This window comes from Physella acuta, unplaced genomic scaffold (assembly GCF_028476545.2).
Source record: "Physella acuta isolate Inbredline_101_S28 unplaced genomic scaffold, ASM2847654v3 ptg001342l, whole genome shotgun sequence".
Classification (NCBI taxonomy): Eukaryota; Metazoa; Mollusca; class Gastropoda; family Physidae; genus Physella; species Physella acuta.
In genome coordinates this window covers 22,501-41,278 of record NW_026732857.1, presented here as the reverse complement: position 1 = coordinate 41,278, position 18,778 = coordinate 22,501, and the positions used below count along the sequence as shown (strand labels likewise).

Below are 18,778 nucleotides of genomic sequence, written 5' to 3'. Positions count from 1 at the left end.
TACAACAGTTTTGTGTATTGGTAAACATTGCCAAATTGATACTGGTAACAAGTGATAATTGGGCTCCTTTGAAAAATCAATTTCAGTTGAATTTTTTTATATTAAAATGTGAAAATTGTTTACTTCAATAAATGTTGAATTGGTAATTGAATATTTGTAATGGGGTGCTGTGTTTTTAATGTTCTTACTAAAATAATCCAGTTAAATTATTTAGACTACTACCATACAAAAAGAACAAGAGGAAACTAATACAGTATTTTAAAATATTACAAGTAGCATTTTCAGTATGTACAAAATTTAATAGCATGACATGATTTAACTGTCAATAATGTAATTTGGGTGGACAACAAGTATAGGATCATCTTCTTTCACCAATTCACTCTCCTGTCCAGTCCGAGGTTTAAGGCCTGTCTGTGTTAATTGGATCAGCACATGATCCTGAAATATGTATGTTAGTGAATTATTACTTGTAGGTAATAGAAATCAAAACTTGAAGTTATGAATGTGAGATAAAAGTCAAACGCAAAAACTGCTCATCTATAGATCCCACCTAAAAACATCACTAGGTCTAGCAACACAATCCCCCAACAGATTCAGATATGTTCACATGTCTAGTATTTTAGTTTAAGCCTCTATTAATATAGTCCTACAGCAAATAGCTAATTGGAACCAAAGTGATTGTGAATGATTAAGGGATCCACAGGAATATCCCTGCCCATGTTTGCAGTATAACCTATGTTTTTGAGAAGACTTTTTAAAAAATTCTAATTCTAAAAACATTTACGAAGTCAAGTATTTCCAATACACCTAGAAATCCCTGGCAGAAAAGCACAAAGGGGCATGTGCGTTAAGGCAATTTTGCTTTTTATTTTACCTCTAGTTCCAAAATGAAAATAAGCGAATTAGAACAACCCTAGCTGTTCAAATGCACAAGTACAATATATTTAGTTTGTGTGAAGGTTGAAAGCATTTTCTTGAGGGCAGGTTTCATGGAAATATTTATTTGGAAATCTGTGGATATTTGTAAACTTCACTTTTCTGTTATAAACATATTTTGTATGCTAAGTAGCTTCAGACAAGCAAGGTTTCCCTTAATAAAATTTTTTTTTACTTCAAATGAAAGTAACAACTTACATGATGAACAAGACGATCAATTACTTTTTCAACCAAAATTCGTTTTTCTATCAATTCATCCTCTGACTGAATTTCATCTTGAATCTCAGTTAAATACCAACTGATGACATCACTTTTTCTAAGACCAGTTTCATCTTCACCTAATATAAAAATTCATGAAATTTTATTTTATGTCACTTAGATTCCTAGACTTCTTAATAAATTATCTGAGCTAACAAACCTGATTCTTCCTCATTCTTTCTCATATGTAGGACCAGTAAATTAGCCATGTGTTTGTAATCCTCATATGTCAATCGCATGGTTGCTTTAGAGTGAGCAGCAGGGGGAGGTACAGCAACACTTTCAATGCTGGCGTCATCTGGCAACTTTGAAATAATCTCTTGAGATTTTTCTGTGGGTACTTAGAAAAAACACAATGCTAGTAAATATTTTTCAATTGTTATAAGATTTAACACAAAAAAGAGTGTTTTTAAACAAACCTGTATTCTCATCAACTGTAATTTCTTCTTGTGCCATTTGTAAGTCATCTTCTAAATGAATATCTGGTTGTTCAACACGAATAATAGACTTATTTAGAAGACGAAATGCTTCTTTGACATGTCTAGGTTGAACCTGTGATTAATACAAACAAAAATGACAAATAATCAGTTCAATTAGTAAAACAAAAGTATAATACATAAAGCTTAATGTCTTTTTATGGTTAAAAGAATTAAAGCTGAGAGCAAACTAGGAAACGTGTGTCAAGGGTAGATGATTGATTTTTCCTGCTCTTTTTAGCGCAATTTCCATTCTGGAGAATTGCGTTTATTAACTCGTCATTTCTGGGAATGGATGGATGAATGAATGTATGGATGAATGTGTGTCCGGGCTTTAAGTAGTATCTCCTCCTCAACGAAGCAATATCGATGACTAGTTCCAAAAGCAATTATGTTAAGCAAGTTACCATGATGAACATAGGCCATAAAAATTACGGGTTTCTTTCATGGATTTCCCGGAAAAGCCAAAAAACCTCAAAAAAATGCAGTTTTTGGCCCATATCTCGGCAACCAGACCACTAAGCGACTTGAAACATGTACCAATCGATTCCTGCCATAATTTAGAACAATATTGCCGAAGAAAGTTTTCAAAAATATCCTTTCGTTCGGTCACAAAAAATTTTTTGAATTAATTAAAATTTGGACCGAATTAGTAGGCATTTTTTCCAACCACACCACACGCGTCATCACGTTCAATAGCTGCGCCATCGCGTTCCATGGCTGCGCCATTACGTTCAGTAGGCGCGCAATGGTTTTTAGTCATGTAACTCTATTGTAAATAAAACATGTAAAATACTGAAAAAAATTAATAAAAAACGTTTTAATAACTAACCAATGGTTTTACCAACCCTGCTCTTGATTTACGCTACGACAGAGCTATTTTTAGATAACATAAGGAAATTGCGCTAAAATTGTCACTAGACTTTTTAATTACCTTGTTTTTTAAATTCGATTACTTTTCTTTAATAATTTTTTTTTCTTTCAAAAAGCTGAACAAACTTCAACAAAAAAAAGGTTGGCGGAACAGGACACGATTTTTTTGTTTAAAAAAAAAGTGGAATAATTATAATAATGTCTACATAGTTTAGGCTACTCTTTTATTATTTACAACCTGTTTATTTTCTTGAAAAAAAAAAAAAAAAAGTAGATATAGAAGTAGGTTTAATTTTAATGGAGATATTTTCCATGCACGACTTGACTATCAATAATTTAGGCCACAGACTATCTTTTTTTAATCTACGGATAGCACCGGCTCCTGAGGTAATACAGACCACTCGTAGGGTCAATAGTTCACAATATAGACACGACTGCCGCCTCCCATGACATGGGCGGAAAGGGGAATTTTAACTAGCTAAATATAAAACTCAGACCGGGAACATTAAGTTACCACCAGAAAAAAAATTTCTTTGCTAGATAATAACTGATTGCAAAAGTGTAATCTTTATGGCATAATCATAATTCCGTAACCTGGGTGTCAAAATCGTAAAGTTACGGGCAAAAATGTATGACTAGGCAGCCCTGGTTGTGTTTTTTTATTTCACCTCATGACATACATACACAGCACATAAGCCACCTCTTATGCTAGTATTTTGCTACTCAGTTGCTGTTCTTTTACTATTAAGGATTAGAGAAGTGAGAAATGCATCAATGACCATAAGATTAAAATGTTTAGCATAGTATTCTTGCAATCTCATTACTATGCTTAACTATTTTAAGCTTAGACAAAAATAAAAACGACGAACAATATTCATAAAGAAAATCAACACAGACAAGTGAAAAATGGTAGCCAGTTTTAATAAAACTCACCTCATCTTGACAGTGCATCCTAGCCATTGCTTCAGAAAGGCGAATCATGCTTTCCAATTGTCTAACTGTAATTCTCCATGACGACGAACCTGTCCCTGTGCTGTCCCTTTGACGTAAGCGCTTGTATTCTTCGACCATATAATCTCGTGACTCTGGGCTGATCTGGTTTGAAGAAGTGGAAGTATGTGTATATATTATATTGCTAGTTACTTGACAATAAATTCACTTTTCAATTTTTTAAAGAACTCTGGGTTCTCTTGAGATAATGTTGACACGGATGGCTTCATAGCCACTGCACCAATGGTTGGAGGGGGCTTCATATCCTTTAGTAACATCAACACATCAACATCTCCAATTCCAACTTATTGATTTCGATGGCATTTAACCCTTTACAGGCAGATGTGCCTGCCCTACTGTGTATAGTACGAAAATTTACGCGTAGCAGTGGAAGTTTTGATGGTAACGAGATTTTGAAGATACCGTCGGAAGCGCCAAATAAGTTTTGTTTGTTTTCTGATTGTTCTATCACTTGTGGTTCATTTTCTAAGATTTTTTTGTTTTATAGAATTGTTTCTCTCAAAATTACAGGCAATATAATTAGTGAAATTAAATCTAATTAAAATGCCTCTGCAGTTGAATCATGCTTTAGTTATAATTTAACTATTGAAAAGGAAAGAAGCTCAAGTGACTACGTTTATATTTGGACATTTAAAATGATTTTTTAATAGAAATAATGTTAGAAGTAGTGTTTTGTTTATGTTATTCTGGGATTATTGTTATTTTTATTAATTATTAGTAAATTATGAAGCTATTTAACCTCATGCAACTTGGACCAGGTTTGTGTATATTGCTTTAATTTGTGCTTAAATCAAGTAGTTATTTTTAAATAAAATTATATTTTGAAAAAGTGCCATGGTTGAAAAATGCGTCATCTTTTTGCAGAGGAAGGAAATTAGTTCTGATGAACAGGGCAGAAAATGGTTAACTGCATTGCAGCATCTTTAAGGGAGAGGGCATGTTGCCGGACCCTGTCCTAACCTGAGCCTATGAGCTTCACGAGAGAGGTATCTTTCCCCTCTCTCAGTCTTCTCCTCAGTGTCCATTTTGACCAAAGTTTAACGACACTACTAAAACTCTACCACTGTACACACTAGCGAGAATAGACCTAACTTCATGGGTAGACACAAAAAACAGTCCAGAACTAATCACAGATGGAACCACCAATTATATGTTGTGAACATACTTTATGGGTTATCCAGCGCATAGCGCAACATATAAGACCAACAACCACAAACTGATTACAAAACAAGACTAAATGAAACAATGGATTGTTAACACAAAAATACACGTACAAGTACACAAACTAAGATACAGTGGCAATTTAACTGTACAGAACTAAGCTACGCTAACCTAGTGGGAGAACTGGACTAAACTCATTCACTACAAGATACACAACAAAAAATTACCTTAGGTTTAAACTGACGAGCAAACATAATGTATCGACGCATATCCTCAACTGAGTAAACTCTGGTGATGGATTCTTCAGATCGACTGTGCAAATCAACAATTCGACGAGCGATGGCATAATCAGTTACCTAAACAATGCAGTAAACATTCAGATTCACCTAACATATTTGTAAAAAAATAAAATTAATTACTAAGCAAACTAAAAACAATTTTTTTCTCTACAAATATAGGTAATATTTAGAGATCATCTTAGGAACATATCTGCGTGAAACTAAGAGAAGCTACCCATGAGAAATTATAATTATAAATTATTAGTAAATTATAAGTAAATTAAAATCACCTAGTATTGACTTACTACATCCATGAATACTGGAAAATGTTGTCTGATGAGTTTATTGGATTTTTGAATAATAATCATTAAAAAAGTTTTTAAAAACCCACGTTTTCTGATTGAACTAAAAAGTAGAAAATAAATACTATACATCACAATAATGCAAGCGATCACTCTACTATAAGCGATCAAAAACGTGGGGCGCCGAAGTAAAAGTTATATTACTATTGATTAGATAATACTATTGACTTTTATTAGGGAGCTTGTAGAGAGTCAACAGTATTAGAAACTGTAAGAAAATCACGGCGCCCCACGTTTTTGATCGCTTATAGTAGAGTGATCGCTTGCATTATTGTGATGTATAGTATTTATTTTCTACTTTTTAGTTCAATCAGAAAACGTGGGTTTTTAAAAACTTTTTTAATGATTATTATTTTCTACTTTTTAGTCTTTGACTGTTTGCATTAAAATCTTGCTATCGATTTTATCTTTTCACTTTTTTTTGGGTAAACGAAGACAACTCGTAAAAAGACAACTCGTAAAAAGACAACTCGAAAAAAAAATCGTTGTGTGAATACGTTACTGACTAGAACACATAGATTTGAACCCGTGTCGAGTGGGATAGCAATCGTGTGCCCAACCACTCGACCATATCGTCTCCCCCAAACTGGCCTACATCCTGTAAGTTTAAACTCGGTTCAAAGTAAATTATTTGCCCCTAAGCCTGTGGCAACGTGGGATCGTTCGCTTCACTGCACGCGAGGTACGCGTCGCTGGTTTTTTTTCTAATGGCTCGCAGAGGAGAATTATATATATAGATTATATAGCGGTCTAAAATGCTCAATAAAATGTTTCCATTGATCAATTTAGTAATAATAACAATTGCATATTCTATGGTCATCCAAAAGAAAGCTTCCCTGAAAATTTCAGCGCGCTAGCTAACTGGGAAGTGCCAGAAATTTCGATCGCAAGATTTGATTGGAAAGACAAACAAACACAGAAAGACACAGAGAAAGCAAGTTAAAGAAAACGTGGGGAAAAACATTACATATTTAAAATGTTCTATCCTTAAAACATTTATGAAATGGTTAACATACCTCATTACATTCATCTACCAAAATGAAGAACAAATCAAATCTCGACATTATAGGGGCAGACATGTTAATGTTATGTTTCAATGATTTAGTTCTGTCATAACGTCCGCCTAATGGATTTGCTGCAGCTAAAATTGAAGTTCTTGCATTCAGAGTTGCCTGTAAAACATCATCTTACTTATAACTTGCAGGTCTTTCATCTTCAAATAAAATTTATTTCCTAAAAAGATTACAAATTTTTACAAGAACATAATAAATTTTACACCTTACCCTAACTCCAGCTTTTGTAATTGAGATAGTTTGCTGCTCCATGGCTTCATGAATTGCAACTTGGTCATGTGGATCCATTTTATCAAACTCATCAATACAACAAACCCCATTATCAGCCAACATAAGTGCACCAGCTTCAATAACAAACTCATGAGACTCTTCATCCTAAAAATAATTTTTTTTTAAATAAAAATAGTAACCTGACCTAAAAAATCAAAATCTAAGCAGCATCTGCTTTGCTACTTTTAGTTATTCAATCAGAATGATAAAAAATGTATTTTCAAATAAAATGTGCCATACTCTAACAACTGCAGCAGTAAGTCCAGCTGCACTGCTTGCTTTTCCACTGGTGTAAACCGCCCTTGGACTGAACTCTTCAACCTAACAAAATGTGTTTAAATTGTCAATCTCTGGTAAATTAATAAAAGTTATGTAAATAAGAGGCTATGATTCAGACTTAGGCTATCAAGTTTGTTTCTAATTATGACATTGTGGTTTTAATGTGCATACCTGTTTTAAGAACTGTGACTTGGCTGTGCTTGGATCACCAACAATACAAATGTTTATATCTCCTCGAAGATGTGTTTTTTCTAATGTTACCTTTGGTACTCCACCAAACATCATTAATAAAATCCCTCGTTTGATTTCATCATTGCCTGTAGTTTTTTAAAAATAATAATCGTTTACATTTTGAAAAGTTCCAATTTCTATATTTCTAAAATAAGTATCCTGCTTTTTTTTTGGTACTGTAGTTAACTAAAATGAAGCTTACCATGAATTGTAGGGAAAAGGCTAGAACAAAAATTTTGATACAAATTTTTATCTTGGCTCATATCATATACAGTCTGCCATTCATCATCACTCATTTGCTTTTTTAAGGCCTCTGCTGTCAAATCCTCCTCACGAAATGTCTGACCACCAAACTGAAAAATCAAAGATAAACCATTTCTGTTAAAGTTGGTCAACAGTGTTTTTTTTTTAATTGGGGGGGGGGGGGGGGAGAGAGAAAGAGAGAAGAGGAGAGAGATAAGAGGAAACAAAATTACCCTGGAGCTGCTGGGCATAACAGTACATGCCAAAAATGCAAGACGATAAGTTAAATCCCTGACACCCAAAGTTTTCAAGCCTCTCACACCTTCAGTTTCGTAGCCTTCAGTACCTTGATTAACTTTAGCAGAAGTTTCAGCTCTAACTCCTAAATTTAAAATACAGATCAGTTTTAGTAATTAGTAATGCTCTTTAAATATCACTTGCTTTGCTTTTCAACCTACTTTTATTACAAATTTAGTAATTATTAGCCTGCCTTGACTTCCTTGCATTTTATGTTGATAAAATCTTGAATTAAAAGATTTTTAAAGGGAAAATAAAAATAAAAAGTTAACCTGGTAGTGACATTGAACCAACATCAGGGACAACTATAAGTGTCCCTGTGAAATCACATCTATCTCCTGCTTGAGCCATTTCAACAGCCTCTGCTCGCAAAATAACTTCCACGCTTAAATTTAAAAAAAATATTAAGTTACTGAAATGCCAAATATACAGGCAAGTAGGTAAATAATTTAATATACCTGTAGAAAAGGTCATTCGTTAACAATAAATTAGCATATGCAGGCGTGCCACTCATTTTTTAAAATGAATCCTGAAAATCAATCCCAAAATTTTACCAATCCTGAAACTAAAATTTTAAAACCCTGAAACTTGATTTCGCGCGGAATTTCAAAATAAAATGGACTATTATCTCATTAATTTTTTAGACATTTGATTCATATCATGTTCAATATACATGCCTTTATTTTCCTTGTAACAAGCTTCAAATGAAAATTAATATTTAAAGGATTGTGCATACAAAAAAAATTAGTTAACAATGTTAGTCCATCTCTAGGCCTACCCCATAAAATGTTACTCTAGAACTCCCCCCCCCCCCCCCATGCATGTAAACCAAAATATAAAACAATTGTTTATGTTACTAATACTTTGTAATACTTTAGTCACACTTTTGTCTTCTGTTGGTGATACAGAAATATGTAGAAATATCAATCAATTACTATAATGTATTAAAAAAATTTCTAAACGCGAAATAACGGCTAAAGTTTGTTTTCTAACATGGCGCACGCGTGAGGTTGTCGGTGACGTAATTTGCTGTTAGTGTTTTCACGAACGTAATAAAAAAACCTACTGGCATTAGGAAATCTTGTTGGTTAATAGTTAGAGATCTAGATCCACCACTATACTATAGTGCGAGGTTACAGTAAGTTAGGATAGACCTAGAAGACCATCTAAGGTCCCAGTGACAGAAACATCTGCTGATTTCGGGTAGACAAAGGCCACGAAAGTGACGGCGTAACAATGTTAACTCTAAGTTTATACAGAAGTGGATATGTACTGTCGACGCATGTGTGAAGGCGGAAAGGGCCATTAGCGGGAGCCTTGACGATAACGACAATTTTAACCATGCCAAAATTTTCAGACTTAAAACGATCTTAATTTTTTTTTAAAACAGCAGCTAACCCGGAAATTTTTAAACTCAAATCTTGCAAATCCGGAAAGGGAAAAAAAAAATATGATTCTTGAATCCAGAAATCAGAGATATCCCGGAAAGTGGCACCCGTGCATATGTATATATTTTTTAAAAGCTTTATGTATAGAATTCATGAAAACTTACAAATTATCTTCACCAAATTAAAAAAATAGTTGTTTTAGATTTCATCAGTGTCAGCTAAGAATAGGATGTTATATAAAACACTAGACTAACAGTTTATTAACAGAAATACTACTGCTGGTGAAATAATATAAGCAGCAAAATATTCAGGAGCTTGAAATTAGGCTTTAACTTCTTTTTTTTAACTAGAAACCCAGAAATATAAAAAATTGAAGCTATGCTAGTAATTTTGAAACATTATACATGATACATGTTATTGTGTACTTTGACTCATGGTTGTGAAATCAACTGTTTGAAAAGGTTAACAAGCGAGGCTCAAAAGTGCTAAAATAGTTACCTCCAATTTCCATACAGAAGATAACACATAAACTAAAAGAATTGAAAGTATGGTTTTCATACCTTCTGGGAATGCTACCCCCGTGGTAACTCTGCCTGTGTCTCCTGTATTCTAACCTTTTGGAAATCAACAAATCTGGACTTGTTAACATCTAACAAAAACCTTGATCTGTTAGCACAAACTGGATTTGGACAAATGGAAGGCTGTAAGAAAGTTAAAATTAAAATAAAGCTATGATACTACATACTTGTATAACAAGCAGAAAGAAAGCATAAATGTGACCACCCACTAAAGATGCTTAGTCATTCATTCAGCATTTTTTTTATAGCCCCTGGGGAGCAGTTGCTTAGTACCTATGATTATTTGCAGTTTTTAAATTAACTTCAATGATGAAAATTGTAAAGAAGCACTACAGAGTACATTAGTATATAATTTGTGAATTTCATGGATGTTTAAATGTACCTGCATTTAGTGTAACCTCCAATTTGAATGTTATGTAATTGTCTGGTGTTATTTATTTTCAGTTTAAATTTCTTGATTGTTAAGCAACTAAACTGATATATATTAAGTCAATATTTGTTACTTTGAATACTGATGAAAATTGACCCTAAAGATAGTTCTGGGAATCGGATTGGTTATCTATCATAAGCCATTTTTAAAAATAAAATTACCTGAGTATACTTAAACTGTTGTTCAACATCTTTTATAATTGTACGACAATCCAAACACATGAAAGTTCCACTGACAAGCTCGGGATGAACAGGGTGTGTACGGACTACTTGACCAGTTATACGAAGCAAGGATCCAATTTTAACAGTTGTTAACTCTCTAACCCTGAAATAACATCAATCATTTACAGTTTCAAAAATCAATTATAATCAACTGTGTTTTTGAAAATTCTAAAAACTATCATACACATTAATCTAGTAGTAACCTACTTTAATCTTGTTGGTACATCTGTCAAGCTTAAATAAAATTCTTTCCCTGTTGGAATTTGGCCCCAATCTTTTGCATAATTGCGCACAGCTCGACATAAAAACGGGTATACTCTGAAAATGCAGATTAAAAAAATTCAAAATATCACTGATCGTCTTATAAAACATCTTTAAGGGTAAAAAAAAAAAGAAATGATTTAAAATATACTTTTAAAAGTACTCCCCAATTAAACTGGAAAACTTCTTTTCTAAAATAGAAATAAAATGGATTTTTTACTTACCTATAATATTCTTCTAAAATAGTTGTTGCTAGCTGTTGATTATAAGATTCTACATCTTCAAAGCTGACAGTCAGCGTGTTTCTTTCTGGTCTTATTAAGTCTTGGACAGCTGACAAGTATTTACTCTCCCCATCTATTTGAAACCTAATGGAATGAAATGACCAAGCTAATATTTATGACAAAATAGAACCATTGTGAAATACTAAGTTCATGTCAAGAAATTTTTATTAAAAATCACATGTCAGTTTACTAAGAAATGATTTCAGAACCACCCACACACTAATGGACGGACTTAAATAGAAACGGATAGTTCCGATGTTTAAAATTACCGATGGTTTCATAATCATTATTATGTTTTGTCCCTCTACCACACAGTGAAAGCGAAACTGGTCGCCTTTTTTGGTAAGCGCATGAGCCGTGAGATGACTTCAAAACAACAAACCGGAAGCTGTGAATCGAATGGCCTAATCTAGGCCTATACAATGCCTATAAATTTTCTTCAGGCATCTCAACTGTTTCTTCCCCTTTCACCTCCAAACGAAAATGAAAAAAATTCTTTAAAAAATATAGAAAACCAGTATCCGCTACCCCCCCCCTACTGACAGTTTTAATTTAAAAAAACTGGGTAGCCTATTACTAGAGTAGATTTTTACTGCGTGGTCAAGCCACAAAGCGATCATCGTCTGTTTATTGCTTTGTATAATAATTGTTTGGATGTTTTATACGAAACTACCGGTATCTGCTGTACGCATGTCCATTTCTAGATATATCCAGGTAAAATTCTTTTGTTTTCACCTTCTGGAAGACAAGTTTTTAAACTTTTAAGTTGAGGTATGACGTCAGCCGGTGATCCCAGTTCCCCCTGATGAAAACACTAGGTCCGGGATCAACGAATAAAACCAACCAATCAAAGCAGTTTATAATTAGGTTAACTATAAATAGTTTCTACATAGGTGCGGGACACTGTATAGTTAGTCTCATAAAAATTCAATTTTCTTCAAATTATAAAAAGAATAGCATATAATTGTAGAGCTTTAAAAATGCAATCCAACAGTACCAATTTTATTAATTTAGCATAATTGGTTGATTAAATATAATTTTTTTAGTGTCGCAAATAAAATATATAGAAGCGCGACCAAAAACGCAGGTAAAAAGTCAAATTCACTTGTTTTAAAGCTAGTAAGCAAGAAAAGACATGATTCTTTCTTACTATTGAAATCAGTTTGCTTATACCTACATTCTTTTACACCAAGGTGAAAGTAAATAGTTTATATAAATTTATAAAATGCCATTTATATAATTTATTGTATGTTTTGTGATGAATTTTCAATTGGAAAATACCGCATTTGGAAGCAGAAAGGTAAATTCTACAGAACAGATGTTGTTTGGAATGTTATAGATTATAGATCTAGGCCTATATCAAAATGTTTGTTTAATAAAATTCAATTAGAGTCCACCCATTTCTGATGGGTACCTGATATACATTGGGGAAATTAAAGGTAAAAAGTAAAGGCGGCCGTGAATATCGCTGACCACACGGACAATCACTTCATATGCCGAGGTCAAGAAACATGAACTCTACTTCATCTGCCAAATAGATTGCTTTGTCTACAGAGGAATCTTAATTAATGTTTACAGGGGCCTAATAAAATTGAGTTATCTTTGTAAAAACATTAGGCCTAAGCTTTAAAAACTTATTTTGGTCAGTATCGGAAAAAATAAAAATCTTTTCGACTAAATGGGTTGAAAAAAGCTTTGAATTTGTTTCATTGTTTGTTATTATATCTTGTAGTATTTGGAATTGAAGCTTTCTTTCTTAATTACAAGTTGTATTAATTTCAAACCTTAATGTAATTTCTTTTTAATTCAGTATTAGCCTAAATGTAAGGTAGGCTACAGAATTCAGATATTACCTATGGTTTTGTGATTTTTTATATGTTTATAACATTTGTGTTTATGAAATGACCTAATGAAGTTATCAAGCAAACTGTTTTATTATTATTTTAATAGGCCTGCAAGTTATAAGTACAAAATATAGATATCTAATCACTAGATCTAGGTCTAAGTTTAAGAAAAAACTACCAAAAGGGTTTGAAATACTTAAATATAGTACTAAAAGTAGCTATGTTTTGAAAAAAAAATATCTTAAACTGGAGACATTCAATTTAAAAGTCATTATAAAAACTCCATGATCTAGATTTATTTCTAGATCTCTAGTAGGAATACAGATTTAGAGGCTTTCCCATCAAAATCAATGTTCTATCTTAGCTATGTGGGAGGTCAGTACGAGTTCACTGGGAAAAAAATCGGAACTGCCGTAGGGGGGTGGGTTTAGTGCGCAAATGCTCCTGACCGATTGCCAAAAGGTACAGAAATTCTAAAGATACATTTTAAAAGAAAAATGGACGGCTGAACTGCAGTTATCAAAATATCTGTGTAAGTAGAATTATAAATAATATTTTACACAAATATAGCTATCTTTTGCTAAATCTAGCTCAATTTCCACGAAAATCGCATCCGGTCGCAATAATTTTTATATCAGCTTGTCGGCCATTCAACGATCTATCACGTGTAGCAGACGCCAAACAGATTTACCCGTATGGTATTGCGCGAATGCTATTTTTAGCAACAGTGCCGAGACGCGATCGAAAAAAACGAACTAGAAAGTGGCCATAAAAAAGCGGGTCAGGGGAGGTAATTCAACTCGCGTTATGAGACTAGCTACACTGTAAATACTATAGCTAAGTCTATTAAAGCAACCTGAGAGGTGAAATGGGGGTGGTCGCAGCTTGGATAACGATTAGTGTGGTTTATCCTCGCCGAATAACCAATGACTTGTATGTGACATGACAATGTATTTGTATTTTAAAAAACATAAATCCTCAAAATGTGAAATAATTTCTAAAATTTAAGGAGTCACCTGTTTTTCACATTACAAGTCGCGGGCAGAGGCGTAGCGACCCTTCCCGGCGCCCGGGGACAAACTTATCGATTTGCACCCCCCCCCCCCCCCTCAAACTTTCGATTTGCACCCCCTCAACCTTTCAATTAATTTTTACAACCCATTTTGGCGCCCCCTAAGGTCGGCGCCCGGGGACATATGTCCCCCCCCCCCCGCTACGCTACTGGTCGCGGGCGATTTTACGTACCTAAAACGATAGATTACCAAAAAAAGAGAGGATTCTAGTTGTTAGATCTAAGATTTTCTAAGATTACCCTGCCCAGAATATTATTTGTGTAAAAACTCACTCATCAAGAAAATCTTGAAATAATTTTTGACATCTTTCACCAACTTGATCTTTTACTTGGTTGGCTCTAACTGCTTGTTCAATATTTTCCATTCTTCAGAAAGAAATAACCTGTCTCCGTTCGGCTTATCGCTTGTTGTTGGCCTATAAGATAAGTATTAATATTATTCAGTGGTAGTAATACTTCCCCGCCAAATTAGGTCACGTGACAGTATAACTGATTTGTTTCGCATTTTTGTTGCCGTAAGAAAAGGTATTTCAGATACTAGATATAGAATAGAGTCTAGATCTAGATCTATAAAAAAAATTCATAAAAAAACACTTTAATAACAAGCTTTTATGTAATAATGCAATAAAAAGTAAAAAAAAAAATTATACACTACTATTTAAATTACTATAAAGAAAAGCGTGGGCCACTATAGTATCTATTGGATACCTTTACTATAATTTAGGAAGAGACCCACGCTTTTCTTTATAGTAATTTAAATAGTAGTGTATAGGCCTAGATCCAGTGGCGTAGCGAGGTCGGGTGTCACCCGGTGCCGCACTTAATGGTGTCACCCCCCTCCTCAAACTTTCGATTTGCACCACCCGCCCCCCCCCCCTCAAACTTTCGATTTGTACCCCCCCCCCCTCAAGTTTTTCTCTATTTATTTTGCTATTTTTTTGCCTTGGTGTCACCCCCCCTAAATGATGTCACCCGGTGCGGTCCGCACCCCTCTCGCTACGCCTCTGCCTAGATCTAGTTTATCTTCTACTTTTTAGTGCATTATTATAGTACTTTACATGTTTTTATTTACACTAGAGTTACATGACTAAAAACCATTGCGCAGAAAATTATTATTCCACTTAATTAAATTATTAAGTGATTAATTACAGTGTTAAATAGTCTTTAAGAGCAAATGTGACATATCCCGACATGGGTGGAAGGGGGCGGTAACACCATGAAGTAAACCTGCTAATGATAGAGAAAACATACAACATCAAGCTGTAATTATAATCGACTATAGATAAAAATCAGAAAATAAGAAAAAGGTGGTGGCACTTTATGCCTATGTATGTAAGTGGAAAAGATAAATCGTGTAACACTTATTAGAAAAGAAACCAATAGTATTAACGCGTAATATACGATTTCTATAGCCAGTTCTTTGTACGATGCTTACGATTCACTCATCTTCAACGTGAAAGAACATAATAATATACTTTTACTTGATTGCATTACATCTTGCATAGATCCACTGTATTAAAGAGAAAACAAGTTAATAAAAAGTCTAGTGACAATTTAAGCGCAATTACCTTATGTTATATATCAACGGAAATAGTTTTATTTTAACGAGTAGGCCTACACGATGTTCAGTTTAAACAAGACGTATAATGCTGGGGTGCGTTCAAGCTAGGAGAACGATCGGTTTGTAGGTGTTTATGTAATTTAAAAAAAATTGTGACCCAACTAAAGGGTATTTTTGAAAACTTTCTTCGGCAATATTGTTCTAAATTATGGCAGGAATCAATTGGTAAATGTTTCAAGTCGCTAAGTGGTCTGGTTGCCGAGATATGAGCCAAAAACTGCATTTTTTTCGAGGTTTTTTGGCTTTTCCGGGAAATCCAGGAAGGAATTCCGGGAATTTTTTTGGCCCACAATCATCCTCGGAACTTGCTTAACATATTTGCTTTGGAACTAGTCCGCGATATTGCTTCGTTGAGGAGGAGATACGACTTAAAGCTGCGGACACACATCTATACATCCAGAAATTTCAAGGTTTTTTGGCTTTTCCGGGAAATACAGGAAGGAATTCCGGGATTTTTTTTGGCCCACAATCATCCTCGGAACTTGCTTAACATATTTGCTTTGGAACTAGTCCTCGATATTGCTTCGTTGAGGAGGAGATACGACTTAAAGCTGCGTTAAAGCTACGGACACACATCCATTCATTCATTCATCCATCCATCCAGAAATAATGAATTAATAATCGCAATCCCAGTATGGAAATTACGCTATAAATTCTAGTATCGCCATCTGATCAGTAAAATAGACCTATATTCTATATTGTCAACACTTTCGTGGCTCTACTTTTAATGTTTTAGGTCTTGTAATATAGATTCTAGATGTTACCCAAAATATCAAATACCCATACTACATTAGCAATTAATAGCACAGCAGTTCAAGTTATTGAATTAGTAATCTGGCAGCATAGTTTGAGAGATTTACTAATTTTTGCGGACCTCCACAATGGAGGGGGGGGGGGGGGGGTTCGTCGAAAGCAGTGTTTCTTCCAGACTTTTTTCTCCGGGGGGGGGGGGCTTTTGAAATTTTCGGGGGTGGGGGGGTAGACTTTTTTCGGGGATGTCTGGAAGAAACTCTGGTCAAAAGTGGACACGTATGGACTGGGCGGAGAGTCTTAAGTTCGAAATTTTTGTGGACGTCATAAATGAATAACACTTTACTAAGCTTGATATTCTTACAAAAAAATAGCGCATTTACCTTAAATGTATAAATTAATTAGTAAATTATTTAAATGAAATTAGACAATAAACAAATTATTTAAATGAAATTAGACCGTTGATTGAAAAATCTTTTTCGGTTCCTTTAATTTCTTTTTGACTTTTTGACATTTAGTTAGATCAGGACTGCGTCGTTAGTGATCGTCATTCGATGCCAGAAATCTGAAATAGTGAAATAGCATGGGTTCTATCTAAGATCTAGTATCTAACTCTAGATCTAGTAGATCCAGTACAAGCGCGTAACTTTATAGTTATAGTAGTAGGCCTAGATCTGGTAATCTATCGTTTTAGGTACGTAAAATCGCCCGCGACTAGTAATGTGAAAAACAGGTGACTCCTTACATTTTAATAATTATTTCACATTTTGAGGAGGATTTATGTTTTGAAAAATACAAAAATGTTTCCTTGTTTCATTTATGTACCTGTTTCTAAACAATTGAATTAAAACTTGTCAGTAATAAATGAACACCAGCGATGTTTCCAACAGATGCAACCATGCTCATTTACTATAGCAGCCATCTTGTTAAAGTTTTATTTTTATAGACTTATAGCGCAAGATTCAGGCGGAAGTCACTCTATTTTACAAATGGCTGCTGTTTATATAGCAAATCTTGCTTGCAGACACTGCTGTTTAAAGTTAATTTCGGGCCTATATTGATATATTTAGCCATTGATTTAGGTTTATTATTCATTTATCTATAATATTTGACACAAACATATCACAATATACTTCTATTACAGCCTTGACAATGAGGTAACGTTTTCGTACATTAATAGCCGCGGGCGATTTTACGTACCCAAAACGATAGATTACCCTAGATCTATATAATATATGGTAATAGAACTGTTAGAACAACATTTTCTAATTAACAGTTGTATCTCATAATAAAATAATAATATTGATAATGATAATGATAATTAATAATTAATAATTATAATAAATATTATTATTAATTATTAATAATAATATGACCTCTACTACATTAACATTAGGCCCCCTATAATATATAATATATATATATATATATATATATAATTTATTGTATTTAATATTTATAGGCTAGGCATTTCGACTTCCGCTGTTTCAATTTAGTACGACCACATCCAGACTTTTTGATGCAGTCTTTATAAAAACTCAAGATTTTCTGAGGAATGCCGAAACTCACTGTTGGAATGGAGTTTTCAGACATATTCGATACAGATATTCTAGTGTAGTCATATTATATGTTTCAATGAGAAAATTACCAGCATCATGACAATCTTAAAGCCGAAATCGATTGCATGATTCTAATGAGTTTATCTCGCGAACATGTCCTGTATGGTGCTGTCACATTTTAAATAAGTTTACGTATTAAACACATTCTAAGTGTCTTGCCATTAGCTTTAAGTCTCCATTACATTATTATTATAATAATAGTTTTATGACATTCACAACATCTGTTTACGAGTCATCATACATGTCAAATCATTGAGCTAGTGCTTCAGCCTTGACAACGCCATGGCGTCGGTTTAACACCGCATTACCTATTATCGATAAAATATGTGCACTAATGCCAATGGCGTAGTTTTCGAAGGTGGAAAGAATTTAATTGTTGGTGGCACTGTTTAAACTAGATGAATTACATTGATCAAGTTATCTATTAAAAACGATAAGCAAGAAGCTTAGGCCTACATTAACTAGTGTCAAGCATTTCACACATAACTACTTAGATTTAACTTATATTTAAGGCTTACACTTTATACTATAAATAAGTTATAGGCATTTTTCTTAGTATAACTAATGCTACATGTATCGAGTCTGGGCATATTATTGGTTATGATAAGTAAAGAAGCTTGGTGATAAACTTATTTAATTATTTGTAATAATTATGCCTATGACATTAGTAAATAACAATAAACAAAAGGCGCAGCAATTGACATGTAGGGCTATGGTGGAGGGGGGGGGGGGAGGGGAAGGAGTTTAGGACTATACTAATTAATAAGGCAGTGAATTTAGAATGACAAGAAAAAGGCATGATCATTATTATTCATAATAATTTAAGATACAATTTTTACATTTAATAATAAAAAGTAACAAAAAACAAATAACAAACAATACAGATTTAAATCACAGCATATTGCCAATATGTTCAAATAAGCAGATAGACAGGGAAGCTGTTACTCCTTCTGATGTGGTAC

General features: G+C 33.7%; 2 protein-coding genes across 3 annotated transcripts in view; one reads left to right on the top strand and one right to left on the bottom strand.

Moving 5' to 3' along the window:
• Positions 1–278: 278 nt before the first annotated feature.
• On the bottom strand, positions 279–15,261 carry LOC131958605 (zygotic DNA replication licensing factor mcm6-like). The gene is given in 20 exon segments (XM_059323721.1): positions 279–438; positions 1,135–1,274; positions 1,355–1,534; positions 1,614–1,746; positions 3,477–3,638; positions 4,943–5,071; positions 6,372–6,527; positions 6,639–6,803; positions 6,939–7,019; positions 7,149–7,294; positions 7,411–7,561; positions 7,685–7,833; positions 8,021–8,133; positions 9,697–9,713; positions 9,715–9,837; positions 10,306–10,468; positions 10,573–10,683; positions 10,851–10,994; positions 14,100–14,242; positions 14,976–15,261. Coding segments are annotated over 19 exon segments (2,478 nt in total). The 5' UTR covers positions 14,192–14,242; positions 14,976–15,261; the 3' UTR covers positions 279–315.
• A 1,454-nt stretch (positions 15,262–16,715) lies between these two features.
• The window catches only part of LOC131958607 (glutamate-rich protein 2), a gene marked incomplete at its 3' end in the record, with an annotated part of 23,227 nt that continues 21,164 nt past the window's right edge, over positions 16,716–18,778 (top strand). For both annotated transcript variants that reach the window (XM_059323723.1, XM_059323722.1), the window contains 1 exon segment: positions 16,716–16,859.